Raw genomic sequence first — 17,415 nt, forward strand, 5'->3', positions numbered from 1 at the left:
AAAGACCGTTCTTTGCTGAAATACCAGTGTCCGTTCCTGTACTGCTGAAGCAGTGTTCCTTGCAGAGCTGTACAATGCACTACAGCCTGGAAAACAAAGTCAAGGTCTAGGCCTCTTGCGTGCTACAACAGAGTGTGCCAGAGAGCAGCAGGGACGACGGTCATTTGATCATCTGTGTAGGGTCTGTCTTACGGCAGTGCAGAATAGGGTTTTTCTACTCCTTCTAACCATTGATCTTTGTTAGAGGCAGAAAGTGTGCTGCGATTGTTTTCATCAGCTTTTGTTTGTTCCTGCAAACAACAAAAGGGAACTGTTGGGAGCTGTATTCAGTGTTGGCAGTGAAGATCCCACTTTTTCTTTCCCATTGTCTTCCTCAATTTGCCAGCTAGTAACAGCACACAGAGAACTGCCCTCTGCCTTCTCATACGAGAGTCCTGAAGCGTTTTGGTAAGCCTGCACCCAGGTTTGTGTTCAATCTGTTATTAACCCCATGTAGATAGTGTAGTTTGTTGCTGAATTACAGTGAAAACACCCCTAGAAAAGCTATTTTAATTGTGAGAAAATGAATTCAAATCCTATTTAATTTGAATCTCACAAATCTAATTATCAAATGTTGCTAGGGAAACAGAAGGCTGGACAGAGAAGCAGTAACTGAAGTGTGCCTGTTAGACTTCGAGGATTACTGTACCCACGAGATTACCTGTGTCCCATGAGATTACTGGTGTACTTACTGGTTGGACACCCCAAGGCTCTTCTCCCCCGATTTTCCATTGCTCCTTGGAAAGGAGACAAAATGGTTTGGTCCTTCTGCCACCCACCCTGCCACTGAGGAGCAGCAGTGAACAAGGGCTAGTAAACCAGACCCACCTCAAGGGGCTTGCCGGGGTTAATCCGTGGGTGGTTTTGACGTGCTCCAAGTGCCACGTAGGACTGTGAGCTGTGCAAGTGTTCTAGCTCAGCCCTTTGCAGCTCCCCCTCCTTGGTTTGGGTTTTTATGGTGGTTCCCCCCCCGCCCCCCTCCCCTTACTAGCAAGGAAGCCCTTCAATTGGATGGGCAGCAGAGCCAGCCCAGGGCTCAGGAGGAACAACGACCGAAGAACAGACTGCAGCTTGTAAACCAAAACCTCCCCAGGGGCTGCTGCTAAAAGGAGATTAGAAAGAATTCCTAGGCCAATTGGCATCTGGATTTCCCCCCACCCCCCACTGCAGCCACTAAATTTCTGGCCTATCTATCAGCATGGTAGTATAGTCATGATGCATTTATTTGTTCCCGAAGCATGGGTAGGGAGAGCTGCCCAGCGCTCAGGAACGCAGTAGTGCTGCAGGACTCATCAGAGCTGCACCTTTCGTCATGGCACCCGTGACAGGTCAGGGAGCCCCAGGGAGATGAAAGGCTAAAGCTAAGCGCCGGGGAGTGCCTCTGTCAGAACGTGCGTGCCCCAGCCAAAAACACAGGTTACACAGGTCGGCAGGCTCGCTCCACTGACCCATCCTTGCTGACCTCTAGCAAGCTGGTGATGGTGCAGGAAGGGTTGTTTACAGTTTATTAAGATGTTTGAGATTACATGTCATGGCAGCCTCACATGAGGTATATGGAAGCAGCCGCTACTGTGAAGGGCTGGAAGGAGGAGCTGGATTCTGAGCTGCCCATGGAGAGCCCTGGCCACAAGCGATTAACCAGCGAGGTGTCCTTTTACACGCAGTTACTGGGGGCCAGGAATTGGGAGGGGACAGGGAGGAACCTCTGTGGTCTCCTGAGCATGACTTTGAAGTAGCCGTGGTTTGGAGAGTCAGAGAGGTAGCCTTGTGAGTGTCACGTGGCATGCAAGCGCTGGAGATTTTTACCCTCGGGAGTATCTGTAGCTGAAAAAGCCCATACTTTTTTTAAAAAGAGTACATTGATTTCTTGCCTGGGCAGTATCTGTGAGCTTTTTATGAGCATCTGCAATGTCCATGGTAAATTGGGGGGAGGGGTGTGTTATTTACCTGTATGTACTTTACTGGCAGACCATATATATCCAAATGGACATAGGACATTTGTCAGCTGTGGCAACTGCACTGCCCTGGCTATTTAAACACTATTGTTGGAAGTATTTTATGTTTGAGGGGACCTTAATACAAATCTATCAGAAGCAGATGCCAGAGTACGTGTCTGAAAGACCAGGGTGGGACAGGGCACGTATACACCAGGCACGGTTTGAGGGTACCAAGGCATTTCCATTATGGGGGTCTCTGGGTGACCTAAATTCTGCATGTTCCTTTGAAGATACATTTTGGAAAGGGGAAGATTTTTGACTGACAGAGTATGCCACAGCAGTAGCAGTTTAAAAACCCCAAACCATCTAACCCTCCAACAAACAACCTGCTTGTGAAAAAAAGAGCATCTCCCCCCCGCCAAATATTTATTTTTTACAATGTTTTTGAGATTACTATTTTTTAAGTCTTGGCAGGTAAGGCCTGGGCCACGTTCAGGTCATCGTGCAGAACAGGTGCAGAACACCCCAAAGCACCTCACAAACCACAACAGACAACAGGTCCTCAGGGTGTATCAGCCCATGAATGACTGGGACCAATATTCAGGTACCCACAGATATTGCTCCTGCCCTGAGCCAGAAACCATCTCAGAAACTCCAGGAAGGGAAAAGACCTGAATGGAGACATCAATCCCTCTGAAAATGGACTCAGCACCCTCTTTCCATGTATTTACCCACCCTCAGCAGGCTGGCTGGAAGCCTTGCAGTTTGCATTTAGAAACCAATAGCCAGGATCTGCCAACTGAACTTAACAGGTTTGGCAGACGCAGAGTTTCAGTTGCAGGACTCCTGGATCACAGCTCTGAGGAACAAAAGTCTAACTGTATCTCTGAGCATTTCTTCTCTCAGCAGCTTCCCTTCTTGGTGCATTTTCTTTCTGTAAAGAAACTTCCAGGGTTTCCTCCTCCAGGGGAAACCTTTAATTCTTCAGGCCAGTGGGGAGGGCTGAGGTCCTAAGATAGCTAAAGCTAGAATAGAAAGCATCTCCCCATTTCCATTCCCCCTTTCACCTGCTCTTTCTCATCCCCTTGCTTTTCCAGCTCAACCACCCATCATTCAAACGCACAGCAGTTCCTCTACCCTGTCCTTCTCTTCCACACCAACTGTCCAGCCATTTTGGAGAGTGTGGCCTTCGTGTCACCAAAGTAACTCCCAGAAAGAACATGACACTGCCAACAAGACCAAGAAATGTTCCAGAAGAGATCCCCAAGGGCTGCCAGACCCTAAGCCACATAGTTTGGCACTCGGCCCTCAGCATGCATAGTCTCTGACCCCCAGTTCCTTTTGTGTTAGCCTAGGAGCAGGAGAGTGGGTGCTGACAGTTTCTCTCTTGGCTTTGGGCGGGCCAGGGTGCCTTTCAGCTGCACTTGCAGGATTTCACCACCATGTTGGACAGCTGCTCCACTTTGGGGGTCCTCCCGACATAGTACAAGATAGTGAGTGGCTCCAGGTCCTGGGGGACACAGCAGGGCGAAGCGGATGCCTCAGGGTTCAGAGTGTTGTATAAGCCCAGCACCTGCAGAGATGAAGTAAATGTGGTGACAAAGTCAGGAACACATTTAAGTGGTTGAGGACAGGAAGGGACAGCAAAGCCAACAGGCCTCTACGTGCTTGGGCTGTGCTCATCAGAGGGTACTTCCCTGGGGCAAGTAATAGTCCCCTGTCACTTCCCGATTACAGCCTGCTTCTAAGGGGGCTCACCTGCCCTGGCCTGATGCCTAAGGGTTGAAGGAGTACAGGTAGTCATCTCCTTTCATCTCTGATTTGGTATGGTGTCTAATCGCAATTTTTGCTTTTAACAAGACTGGGTTCCATTAAAGAAACTCAGAGAAAGAACATGAATGCTGCTTATCTCAACCAACATCTCTGGATAGTACTGGCTGGATGCCAATCCTCTGGAGTATCCGCAAATCCCTCCCAGCTTTGAATGGTCTGATGCTTTCTCCCTACACTGCGTCCTCTAAGTCATTACACTATAATGCTGGAGCCAGGACAGTGTCCTGTGGGACCCCACTGGATTCCTCCTCCCAGCTGGCCCCAGCCCACAGATGACTGTACACTTCAGCCATGTAACCGCTACAGAACAGTTGCCACGTTCTTGCCAGAGGTGGCCACTTCTCAGTGGTAAGCAACTTCTTGAGTTGCAGGGCCAAACCATGATCTCACCTGCACCGCTGTGACCTGATTAATGCATATCTGGTATAAACGACAGGGTCTGGCACATTGGTTTTTAACTACTTTACAGTCTTTGGGCTGAGAGATGCTAAGGAATCATCCTGTTCTGTCATCCAGATCCACGTAATCGCAGTCGTTCTGTTACAAGCTCTCTGGGTTACCAAGCAAAGTACCCCTGGCTGTACCGGAGGGGTACCATGTGCTCCAGGGCTGCTCTACTCAACAGAGACAGTAGATAAAACAGACTGGTGAGAAATCTTCTTTTCACCATGTTTTTTCTAGGTGTTGCTGGCAAGCTGTCCGCAGCTACATTGTTCTAAAAGTTTCTTGGATCACTCAACTGACCTTGATGCTTGATTGTTTCCTTTCTCGCTCAAGAAAAGAACATTAGGAACCATTCTAAAATCTCCTTTCTCTCACACTGATTCAGTCCAGTTATCTCCTAGAGAGCTCCTCAGGACAACCAGATGGTAAAGCAACATGCCCATTACCCTTTCAAAGCTGTTCATTCCCCTGCTTTGTCTTGTGCTTAATGCCCAGCATCTGTTCACTCCTTCATTCCCACAGATCAACTGTTCCCACTGGTATTAGTCCTTGAGCTTCGGCGAGCCTTGCTGCTGTGCAGACTCTCAAGCCGTCAAGAAAATGTTAGCATCTTTTCTGCAACATCATCTTTACCTAGTTACCTGTTCTTTAGCCGAACCTGCTTTTTCCAGTAACTTTTTAGTGAAGCCTGAAGCTAAGCTCCCAGTGAGCTGTTGCAGTCTGCACTGCCGCCTTTTCTGTGGACAGAAGCGCAGGGTTTTTCCTCTGGCTTTTCGTACCTCGGCGATGAACTACCAGCTCCTAGTACTTCTCCTGTGCTTGTGCTTTTCTATTGCTTTTATTTTCTTCCACTCCAGACAGCAGCCAGGCTCAGGTGGTATTCTTCCCAAAGACTGCCTAGTGTACTCATGTTAAACAGAGGTAATGCGCGAGTTACCTAAAGACGTTTACTTTCTGTTAAGTTTTACTTGTGAATCTCACTGCCTAGTAGGTTCCTCCCTGCCATAGTTCAGGTGGGATTTATACAGCTGGAAAGGATGCCTGTGCAGAAAGGGAGAGTTCGCTGCATGGCTGTATGGACTTCTGGACATGGACGTGGATTTCCCCTCACTTTTGGGCTACAGCTGCCCCTGTGGTAGCAGATGGCAACTGCGTGCCATGGCACAACAGTTTTGCATGACAGCATGGCACACAGCGCAGGAAAATCCTCTGTCCAGTGCAAACTGCAGGAGACATTTAGGCAGAAGATAATTACTAGAGTTGACATTTGATGTGAACAATTCAGTTAAGGCTCTGGCCATTACCAAATAAGTACCCTAAAACCATCGGTCCTGCTGTTTCACATCTTATCCAAGAGACAGCATCCTCCTCCTCCCTCCTCAACGTTTGGCTGGAAATACGGACTTGGTATTGAGTCCAAAGGAAGCACGTTTTCCCTGCTGAACCACCTGGCCTCTTTTCTGCAGTTTTCTTGGACGGCTTTTTTACAAGTATTGACCTGAACTGCTTTTGCTGCTTTGAAGTGACCGAACGTTGATGAGACTTAGGGAGGAAGGGGGAGTCACAGCCACAAGCCCTGACAGGACAATGTAATGGATGTACCGTGCTGTGAGTGGTGTCTGCGCTGCGGAGGTACGGACAAGGGCCCGAACAGAAGTTAGCGAAGTAGCCCTTAGGCTCGTGGACCCATTTCCAGCCAAGGTCCTGTCGGAAGTCGATGTACAGAGGACGCACGCAGCAGTTCTCCTCCAGGTTCCTGAAACACAGCATCGAAACACAGCGAATCTGAAGAGGGGCCTTATACGCGATGGTGTGACGCAGCTTTCTGAGCAGGACTATTACCAGCAGTGGCACAGGCGAGCAGTGGTGGGCAGCTCAGCAGCCTGGGGCTGTTTGTGCCTGCCGGCAGGCAGCTTACCCACCGGCCCAGGGAGGCAGCACCCCACTTGTCCACAGCAGCACCCAGCTGCTCTGTGGCACCTGGAGCTAGCAGGGGGCTGCCACCGGTCCCTGCTCCAGGTAGCCGCTTGCAAGTCTCCCCCTAGCCAGTGGCTCAGCCAGAAGCACACAGTGACTCTGCTGAGCTGGCCAGCACCCTCTTCTTGGACACCAGAAGGAGCAGCTGGCTAAGCTCTGCATGTCACGTGGCCTCTGTGGCACCATGGTGACCCACACCCCCCTCAGAGGGCTCTGTCCTTCCCCGTGGCATGGTGTCTCACCATGCTTGCCCGCCTCAGCCACGGGACCTGGTCACCCCAGGCAGGATTCTCACCGGAAACAATAGTTGGTGTCCAGGGCCCGTTTCTTTCTCTGGCCTCCCAATGCTGGGCTCTCCAGCCGATGTGGGGGTAACATCATCAAGATGAGGTGGGGATTATGCAAGTCTTTCTGCTTCTTCAGGCGCCCCAAGTCCCCACGGCCATAGTCATCCTCACTGTCAATGCCTTCAGAAAAAACAGGATCCCCAAAGAAGAAATCAGCATGGAAGTGGAGGATGCAGCAAGACTTTTCCTTTAAAACCCTCACGCCTGCCCTCGAACCGGGGTGAAAAGGATTCAGGCACCACGTCCACTTCCTCTGGGACTTCTTCCCTCACAGGGACCCCCGTGCTCCTGGTGAATGTGACTGCTGCAGGCCTGAAATAGAGGCTTGTGGGCCACCTGTTTTACCATTTGCAAACTGCTGGTGGGGCCGTTAATCCATCCCACTCACTCCTGGCTTCGGTCCCAGGACAGGCAGGAAGATGAATGGTTTAAAGAAGATGTCAGATCATTGGCACTCTGCAGAACAGCCTCAGAAATGGAGCCTGTGGGGGCCAGTGGCTGCAGCCCAGGGCTGCAAGCCAGGAGGTTCCTAGTTCTTAGGCCAGCCAAGCCACTGACTCGCTGGGCCACCTCACACAGGATGCCTGACTTCCTTGTGTTTCAGTCACCCTAACTGGAAAGCAGAGCCTCCGTGGAAATCTGAGAAGGCATCAAGCTGAACTTCCCAGAGAGACACTGAAATACAAAATTATTTTTTTCTGCAGACACTCGTGCAAACCCCCACCCAGCCTGTACTTACTTTCTTCCATTTCTAACCTATCTGCAAAGTGGATATACCCACATAATCAACACGCAAACCCAGATATGTACGCTTTAAGACAAATGTTATGCAACGTAAAATGCTCAAATGTGCAAAGCAGGACCTCGTTTTTTCTTTGGATATTCCAGGCTTCCCCAGCAGCCTCCCCTAACCCAGCTCTTTATCACCTTTGAACTTGATCTCCAAGACCTCGTGCAAATTCTCCAAGATGTCCCCATTGGGTTGAAAAGTATGGCACGGACAGTGTATGCTAATTTCCAAGCCAAGGTTGGACTCTGCAAAGAAGAGAACTCTGTGAGAAACAGTCTTCCTCAGCTGGGACAACTCCTGGCATGGGGAAGTTTCACTGAGGACATGTACTGTGATAACTGCTAGACTGTGGGTTGACAGACTCAAAGTCAGGGATGCTATCAGAGTTGGGGAACAGAAGCTGCCTTGGAAAGAAGAATGGGAAGCAGAATCTCGTGGCTTCACCTGTGCCAAAAGCCTTGCTCTTGCTAAAGGGAGCTTCCTGGGCAGGTGAGGAGGATGCTCCAGGTTATGTTTTTTGGGCTGTTCAGCATCCAAAAGCATTTGTGAGCTTCAAAGAGCTCCATTGGAAAACAAGTATTTTTAAGAGCTGGCTTGCAGCGTCTGTGTTAAACCAGTTTTGCCATCCTCAGTACCTGTCTGCTATCTGGCTTCTGGTTAGTGTCTGAAGCAGAGATCTGAAAATGAGCAAGTTGGATGTGGACAAGTAATTTCACTGGAAGCATTTTTCTCAGCAGCTGCAACCTCCTGTTTTGTTGAACTGCTAGCAGTCTAAGTCACACAGACTTTCCAGAGGCAAGTCTATTTTCATAATAACTTCCTGGACCAGTCATGCTGTGTGGGCCTGACTAAGGGAATACAAGGCTCTTATGAAAGATACTTTTTTATGTTGTGCCATGAATTAAAACATCTGGCTCCCCAGGGCATTGACAAGGTGCCCAGCACCTTTTTTCCTAGGCACTGTACACTCTGTGATGTCTTGTCAGCTAGTGTGTCTGCCCAGAGCTCACTGCAGTTCCAGCCCTGAACTCCAGCCATCAGGACACAACTTAGATGGCTTGAAAAAGGAGGAGCCTGCAAGTTCGCAGCTTACCCTTCCAGCGAGCGGCTGCTTGCCAGTACCTGCATTCCAGTTTTCAGTGGCACCTAGCTTCTATCTGTGAGGCCAATCCAGCTGTGAGTCACGGTGCCTGTGTTCCAGCTGTGAATGGGGTCAGTGTTCTTGCTGGGAGCTGCCCCGTAACTATCTGTTGGGCTGCCCGGTGGTGGCAGAGGTATGTTCGCTGCAGAGCTGAAGCCTCCATCTGTCTAGGTGTGTCAGCCTCTGGTATTTCCTTACCTTTATACCTGACAAGCTGTAAACTGTTACAGAAACCAGGATCCTTGCTGGTTTTTTCCCCTACTAGATTTGCTCTGCTCCACAGGAAAATTAAACCAGGACAACCCTCATTTTATATGTATTACAGATGATAGTTTAGACAAGCAGAGGGGTGCCCTCTGGGCTTAGAACTGAAGAACCAAAAACGTTCCGGCATCTCTCATTGAAAACAATTTCCTCCTCCAGAGGATGAATCCTCATTCTGACTCAGCCCACAGAGCTACACAGTGGGGACTCCGGGACAGAGCTAGGAATCTAGCAAACGTCACACACCGAGGTAGCTCTCTGGGGGAAGGCTTGTTCTCACACTGAAAGCAGCTGTCCTCTACGTGACCCAGGCTCCCGCAAGAAGGGGAGCAGAGAGATACTCCTGTCAACATTGATCCACGCTGCTACAGATGCTTTGACACCCGATCCAGCTAAGACCCCTACCTCTGTGCAGAAGCCACTCACGCACAGTCTCGGTGACATCAAAGGACAGCCACTCAGGGGAGCCTCGTGTCTGCACGTTTCTGCCACTGAGGTAGCGCTGCTTTGCTATGTGCTCATCCGGCCGAAGGATCTGCGTCAGAAGGAGTGAGTGGTAGAGAGAATCAGCCAGTGCCGTGCATAAGGAAGGGACAGCCTTGGCTCTTTTTTCTTTCACAGCTTGCTAAAAACTAATTCAGAAGGCTGGCCCCAGTGAGCGAGACACCAGGAATACCCTGGCACAGGTGAGAAGGACGCGCTTCACAACCAACCTGAGCTCCAGAGATCTGCACAACACTTATTTCTGTGTCCTAAGCAGCCCACCTCCCTCAATTCATCCTCATTTTGGGGCACATATCCAGAGGCAGAAGCACACAGCGATTGATCTAACGGGTGGGGTTTGATTCCGCATACACCTGTGGGATGTGGGTCTGGATTTCAGAGTAGAACCAGCAGTAGGCAACAGAGTATCTTGCCACAGGTCCCTTGCCCAGCAAGCCTGCCGGGTCCTACACTGTGGTATTTTCAAGTGTCCGATGCTCTTCAGCTTCTATCACAACACAGCAGGGCTGATCAGGTTTGGAGACCTCTCCCCCTGCTCTGGCATCTCTTCCCACTTCCAGACAAACCGCCACAGCCTGTGCAAGGTGTTCCTTCCTGCAGGAGCTTCACTCCACAGAGCACTGAACCTACGGAGAAGCTCTGGGAGGGATTGCCTCCTTGTCAGTTGTGTCATCTGGTGGACAATTGCTCTGACCTTTGAAGCTGAATTCCAGGAAGTTCTCAACAGCTACCAGCCACAGGGCAGTTTTAGCTGCACCCTTACTGCAAAGTGGACAGACACCAGCCTGTGGGAATGTGCTGCCTGGACACTAAACTGTACAATTAGCTGGATGGTCCAGCCCAGCCTAAGACCACTTCCAAACCCGAACCAGACCTTGTCCTGCCAGGGGAGTCCGTAGCTTCAAACCAAACTCCAGAGAAGTACCTGAATTAACAGTGCCATGAATTGTGCCCCTGAGGAACTGCTGCTGAAGGGAACGTTGAAAGCAAGCATTATTTTTCCAGTAAGTCTGCAACAAGATAGAGAGCTCCACCCGTTGGATTAGCACCAACTGTACTGTGACAGTCAAAGGAACAAAACTGCTAAGGGACCTAGGCATGCGGACGTGACAGGAGGGTCAGGGCTGCTGCACTGGCGAGGAGCTCCCCTTCCCAGTGCAGTGAAGAGCTGCGGTGGGCACCATGCCAGGGTGCTCGGAGCAGCCAGCCGATGTGAGTGGGGAAAGGACAGCACCACACTGTAAAAAGAAAAAGTAGGTGACTCTATCACTGCATACGCTGGAAGAAGCCTGGGCTACAGCATGGGACTTCTCTCTCTCTTCTGTGGCCCAGCACGTCCCAGTTGAGGGAACCATTAAGGAGCTAAGCTATTCTGGGCTCAGGCACAGGGGAAGGTGGGAAGAATACTCACCTGGAAGAGCTCGATGCGCTGCTCGCTGCGTTTGGAGCTTGGGTTGGGCACACGCAGCACCCGAAACTCGGCCCGGAACAAGTTGGTGCTGTTCTTCTCTGCTGAGGACACATTGAAGCGGAACACATTGGAGGTGACACCTTTTGGACAAATGCCCAGCTCATCTAAGAGAAAGAAAGATGGAAAGGTGGAGAACCATAGGTCAGAGGGGTGGGATCTCAAATAAATACCGTTTCAGAAAGAGCTTTCCAGCAGAGGCCTGTCACTCAAACATCTTGCCACCTGTGAAGCATGGCTACCTAGCTAACACAGGATGAATTCCCTCAAACTTGGTCTTCATTGCAACATTTTGCAACATCTTCCCCCTACTGCCACTGATACATTTCAATGCCACAAGCCAGAGAAACAGTAGAGATCAACCACAGTATTTTTAATATTAGCTCTTCTAACTCTGCTCATCAAATATTGCTAATGGTCGTGAGTCTGCTGCATCCAAAACGACAACCCCAGCCAAGGCAATGGGGCAACCTCCCTGCAGCTAGTGGGGCCCATTCCCAGTAGCAACGATGGTGTGGCTCTGCTTATGCTGGAGATAAGAAGCCACAGAGGAGGTGATCCCGTTGTCACTGAATCTTAATTTTACAAACCTTGACATTGTCTCCTAGAATGAAAGCCAGCCAAGCATCCACAAAGCATGAGGTGTGGAAGACTTTTTGAGGCAGTTACTATTCAGTGTACGTTGAAAGAACTGGGGTTTAAGATAGGTCTCACTCCTAAACTGGAGAAGCAACTAATGAATAGTACTAGATACAGGGTTCTTCAAGGACAGAGCAGTATGCTGAGCAGCCTGCGGAAATCAGACACAGGAGCAGAAAATAACGCAGCAATTCTCTGCCTTGATGTGTGCCTGCTGAACAGAAAAATCCATTTCATAGATGCCCTGAAAGAGAGTAGGTAAAAGCTAGGAGGTCCAAAACAAACACCCTCAAGAGAAAACAAGCCTTTCTCCAATAGAACCATTTTGGTCCCATGGAAAAGTCTTTGTCGTTGCTGCTGTTCCTCTCCTATTGACCTCTGCTAGCCTTCAGGGATCTAGCATCATTAAGGCTTCCTGCAGACAAGGCACAGCAGCTCCTGCTGTATGACCACGTGCAGGTTTGTTGGCAGCCCTACAGAGCCTCTTGTGTGACCTCTGACTGTTGTCCAACGCAACACGGGGCTCTCATGTCAGCTGATATTTAAGTCTGTTTTAAACAAAAAAAGAAACAGAAAGAAAAACTATCACCTGTGCCCAGCCAGCGTGCCAGGCTGTGACAAACAGGCTGGCAGCCCTAGCTGAAGCAACCTTCAAGTTACATTCCCGGAGTTGGCCCCTCTCCACACCACCACCACTGTCTCCCCAGGGAAGCAGCTTCTGAAGATGTTTCAGCGCCTGAGCACAGAGGTTCACCTCCCGTGCCAAATTCTGCTTTGAGCAACACTGATGCACTTCCAGAGTCATGCCCATGAAGATGAAGGTCTTCCTTTGTGCTACAATCAGATTCAGCAAGCAGCAGCCTGCCGGCTTACAAGGATGTGTTCTTAGGGTGCTAAAGTTTTACTCAATAAGCTAATGACAAGATGCTTATGCTGGGCTTTAATTGGAGGGGGGTTTGTCATTTTTACGACTGGAACATCTTTTCCACACAGGTGAGTCTCTGGCAGCTGTTGAAGGGATGGATGTTTGAACAGTAATCCCAGGAGAGCAGACCCCATTGCACCCATGAGCTGGTACGCTCAGCACACCCGTACAGAGAGTACACCGGGGCATGTGAGAACACCCGCTGTGGGGACTCCACCACCGTGACCAGTCCTAGGTTTTGTGCCACAGAAGAGCACAGCAGAAAACCCAAGCTCTGATCTCATTAAATGCCTGCCCAAAGGCATCTTCCCAGCTGAAGTCTAACGCTGATAACTCTTCTGTGTCCTAGACCCAGGCAGATACTGTTTTAATACCCCCTTAAGCTGTTTGGCACTCCTAGCCCTATTAATAGTGCTGTTGAACAGCCTGCCCTTCCATTTCAGACCTGGCTGCCTGTCCACGAGGGGTGTCCCAGTCATCATCAGAGTCACCTTTCTAGATCAGACCAGCGGTCAGTCTAGCCCAGTATCTGCTTCCAAAAGTAATGCTTTATCTGACCAGCTGTTAAGAGACTGTAGATCTGGTCCTACAGCACAGATAAGACAAAGTAATTTACTGTTTATTCTTAAGCTTTTTGGCAAGCTAGGCAGCCATGGCGGTAAGAGATCACTATCTACTGTATTTTGCCTGCTGTCCCCACATTGCCTTCTACCTATTTACTTCACGAGCAAGGTACTAGTGTCTTGGGAGACCTTCCTAGTGGCACCAGGAATAGCTGTTTTCCCTAAGAAATTGTTTCACGTTCCCTTTGTACGCTGGGAACAAGCCCCCTGTGATGGGGAGATCAAGCTGCGTTGGGTGTTTCACTCTGAACACCGTGAGGTTGGAACCTGCTCCTCATAGCGTGGTGTCCAGGGTACAGGTCTCACTCCCAGGAAGCCGACTCTCATGGGGCAAAGAACTTTTTGCAAGAGGTCACAGGCAAAAGAGGCGAGGTGATTTTTCAGGCAACTTGGTCCAGTCCCAGGCTCAAGTGTATTAACCACACTGGAATCCAGACGTGTCCAACTACCAGCACAGAACAAAGCCTGCAGGCAATATTCCTGCAAGCTCTTCCAGTCAGCACTCAGTGGCTGTAACCAAGCCTGGAGACAGGAAACCTGTGACACCCTGTGCACCCATGCCACGCTATGTCTGACACGACAGGACCTACCCTCACGATTGGACCCTGCTATAACGGTGCAGCCCAGAGCTGTTGACTGCACAAACAATAAGCCCAGCAGCCTCTTAGCGCAGACGATGTGATACACGGAGCAGGTTCTTTTGGGAGCTTCCCTCTTCCTCTGCTCTCAGCGAGGTGCAGGTTCTCCACGTGCTGCTGCTGATACACAGGTGGTGTTTCTGGCAAGCCCCAAGAAGGCTGATGTCTGCGTGATTAAAGTCTGATGTCAAGGAAGGGCAGGTGGTCTGCAAGCAGGTACCACTTCACTCTGTATGAGACTATTGGTACTTCAAGATGTTTCATGCAAAAGCTGCGTAACTTTGGAGAAAAAAAATTGATCCTTCTGGAACTCTGCAGGCAGCAGGTTTGGAGGGAAGAGACGCTTGGCCCATGGCTTTAATTGCCTTGTCTCTCAAGCTGGCTTGGAAAATGGCATCTGGTTTTCCTCAGGAAAGTAAGCAGAGCTGTTTGCAGGATCGTTGCAGATGCTCTCTGAGCTTGAACCAAGTCAGTGCTCAAGGGAGCCACATCCCCCATGAGTTTCAGGAGATCCCTGAAGGGAATGGCCAGTTGAGAGCAAGTTATTCTCTGGAAGAAAGGCCCCTACGATTCAGGCAATGTCGCTGAGAGGCACAGCAGAAAGACCGTTCTGTGAGTCACCAAACAGCTCAGAGCAGGAATGGGGAACCCGGACCTGAATATCCTTCCTTCCTAGAAGGATGGGGCTTTCCCAGCTGTTATTTGTGTTCTTCAGCTCTCCTCACTTTGGGGCCTTAAGTCTTTGAGAAGGATTTCTCTGAGCTAGCGAGCCGCTTGACTAATAGTTTGGAGCTAGAACAGTTCGTGTGTGTGCGCACACACTTCAGACTTGTCCGTATCATCCTTGCAGTTCCCTCAATGGAGCAGTCCTCCCCTTCCCCCCTCCAAGAGGAGACTGGCTTTGGCTCAGAGTGTGCTCTGAGATCACCACCTGGCACAGCGACAGAGTCATGGGAAAGTTGAACATCAGCCACTTCTGAAGACACAGGGCCAAATGCAGCCATGGTGTAAGCGATGAAACTCCCCAGGTTTCAGAAGGAGCACATGTCTTTACACCACGGCCTGTCTGGAGCTAGTCTCTCCCAGTGTGACCCAGTTCCAAAGTCCCTCTTTCTCTGGGTGGTGGCATCTACACTGCCCACTCCCAGGAATTCAATCTCAGCACTACTTGGTCTTTTGAACCCACTGCTCAGCACCTTCCCCTAGTGTCCTACAGGGACAAGGGACAGGTTCATTCATTTCCGTAGGAATTTTTCCCAACCCACAGTTCCTCCTCACTGCTCCTTCTCATGCACCACATGTCTTCATTCCTCTTTCCCCTCTATTCGTCCAAATCCACTCCTCTGACTTCATTTCCCGCTGTTGTGCTTTCCCAGTTTCTTTCCCCAAAACACACCAGTTCATCAGGTGGCTGTACTATTTTGCACAGACACTTGATTTTCCCATCTATTTTTAGAATTTCACAAACAACACTTCAGTAGGTCAAAAACGTTGAAATAACGGGGTAAGCTGCTATACCCTGTCCACTTTCTGTTCCTCGAGCCTTGGTGTCTCCTGAGGAAGAGCTAATCATATAACCATATGGAGCGCAGTCTGCTAGAGATTAAGTGAAATTTGTTGCATTACCACGCTGTAGCTCTTATTCCAGCTCATCATATGTCAAGATTAACATAAACCTGGCAGAGTAACTGCATTCTGAGGCTGCCTGCACCAAGTCACAGCTCCTCCCCAAAACTGCTGGCGTTCAAATCGTGTCCCCAGGACCGCGCTGCATCACAGGAGGACACCCTGGCTGGTGCTGTGACTGCATGCCCACGACCATCTTCCAATCCTAAGGAATCCCAAGCACAGACAGAAAGAATTGCTGGTGCCTACATGTGCTCAGCATCTGCAATCTGCTTGGGGTTCATGTCTGCTCAGTCTCTGTCTTTGCATCTGCATCTGCTCAGCTTCTGCACCTGAATCTGTTTAGCAACCGCATCTGGGCCTGCTCATCATCTGCTCCGCACCTGCTCAACATCTGTCACGTTTCCTCCGTGCCCACGTTCCCTCGAGGGGTGCCCTTCGCATCACTGTCTGCTTTGCACCTGCTCAGCATCCCTGTCATCTCCCACTCGCCCTCCGACCCCCGCCACTCTCCGAGCGACACCCCCGGCAGCGTCACTCGGACACCGCCCCGCCACCTTCGCTGGGCCCAGTGCGGGTGCCGCACAGGTTGCCCGTGCTCTGCGGCAGGCGCCGGCGCTTACAGCAGGGAGGAGCCCGTCTACCTGCCCGTCACCCAGCGCCGAGCCCGGGCGCGCAGCGCTCTCCCCGAGCCGCCCCGCCGTGTCGGGGCTCCGGCCGCCGGCCCGGCTCGCCGCTCCCGGCGGGGACCCCGCAACCCGCCGCCGCCAGCGCCCACCTCCTCCACCTGCAGCGAGGCCGCCCCGTCGGTGCGCCCGGCGCCCCCCGCCCCCCCCGGCCCCGCTCGCCCCCGCCGCACGCGCAGACGCGCCCCACGCCCGGCGGCCCCCTCCCGCCCGCGCGCGCCCGCCCCGCCGGGAAAGCGGCCCCTCCCGCGGGGGGGGGGGGAAGGGGGGGGCAGCGCGCCCCGTCCTCCGCGCCCGGGATCCCGGGCAGCCGGCCCCGCGGGCGCGGCACCCCGGCCGGCACGGGGAGGGGGGGGGGGGGGGGCGGCACTTACTGTGCTCGGGGAGGCCCTGGATCATGTCAAATTTGTGGATCTCTTTGGCATAGTATTCGGACTCGGTGTTGTCCTGCGAGCAGCTCTCCTCCTTCTCCTCCTCCATCTCCTCCAGCAGCTCCCGGGTGCTGTTATAGAGGGCCAGGATCTGGTAGGGCACATGGGCCGGCCCCACGGTCTCCGGGGGGCTGGTGAGCCGCAGCTTGCTCAGGATCTGCCCCCGGATGGCTTCCACCCGCTTCTTCTTGATGTGGTCCAGGTCCAAGGTGGTGCAGGAGGACAGCGAGAGGCTCACGGTGGCGAAGCTCAGCAGGGAGAGCAGCACCAGAGCCCTTTGCACGTACATCTTCATGTGCGAGGGGGCGGCGGCGGCCCCCGGGAGAGACCCCCGGGCGGCGGCGAGCGGGCGCGGGGGACCGGGCGGTGTGCTGGCGGCAGCCTCCCCAGATCCCGCAGGCTGAGGCTTGGCGAGGAGGTGCATGAACTCACTGCGCCGTGCGCGACTCAGGACTTCCAGGAAGAGCTGGCAGCGCTCCGCAAGGAGAAGCGGCAGGCGCCGTGCCTCGCCGCGCCGGGCTCCTTCCCCATGCGCCGCCCCGCGTCCCGCGGAGCCGGGGGCGCCCCGCCGCGCCGCGCCGCCGCACGTGTCAGCGGCCCGCACCGCCCCGCCGCCGCGGGGGGAGCGCGGCGCCCGCCCCTCTCGCTGCACCATTCATGCCCCCGCCGGGCTCCGCGCCCTACATCGCCCGCTGCCCGGCCCCCGCCGGCCGGCACCGCGGCACCGCGCCGCTCCCAGCCCGGCCGGCGGCACAGCCGGCACCGCGGGCTGCGCTGGCCGCCGTGCCCTGCCCCGCACCGCACCGGCGCCGCGCCGCGCCGCCCCTCCCGCGCACACTGCCGCCGCCTCGGCCCCGCCGCTGAAATTTTATACCTCCCTCCCATGACGTGCCCGGGACGGGGCTCGGGCGGGGGAGGGAGCTCCAAGCCCGGCCTTCGCCCGCAGCACCGCGCTAATGGCTTCAACAGCCGCGCAGCCGCCGCCCGCCCTCCGCCGCTCCCCCGCCGCCTCTAGCCCCCCCCCCCCGCCCCCCCCCGCCGCCCCCCGCGCTGCCGCCGGCGCCGGGCCCCCTCGCGCCCCGGGGCCGGGCCCCTCCGCGGCG

The 17,415-nt window shown here is 52.9% G+C and overlaps 1 protein-coding gene across 1 annotated transcript; it reads right to left on the bottom strand.

Annotated features, from left to right (window-relative positions):
• Positions 1 to 1,549: 1,549 nt before the first annotated feature.
• On the bottom strand, positions 1,550 to 17,133 carry TGFB3 (transforming growth factor beta 3). The gene is made up of 7 exons (XM_040600426.1): positions 16,256 to 17,133; positions 10,688 to 10,851; positions 9,178 to 9,307; positions 7,505 to 7,612; positions 6,526 to 6,697; positions 5,856 to 6,009; positions 1,550 to 3,549 (listed from the first exon to the last, which is right to left on the bottom strand). The coding sequence occupies exons 1-7, from the start codon at positions 16,965 to 16,967 to the stop codon at positions 3,391 to 3,393; spliced, it is 1,599 nt and encodes a 532-aa protein (XP_040456360.1). The 5' UTR covers positions 16,968 to 17,133; the 3' UTR covers positions 1,550 to 3,390.
• Between the last annotated feature and the right edge of the window lie 282 nt (positions 17,134 to 17,415).

The sequence above is a fragment of the Falco naumanni genome, chromosome 7, assembly GCF_017639655.2.
Source record: "Falco naumanni isolate bFalNau1 chromosome 7, bFalNau1.pat, whole genome shotgun sequence".
NCBI lineage: Eukaryota > Metazoa > Chordata > Aves > Falconiformes > Falconidae > Falco > Falco naumanni.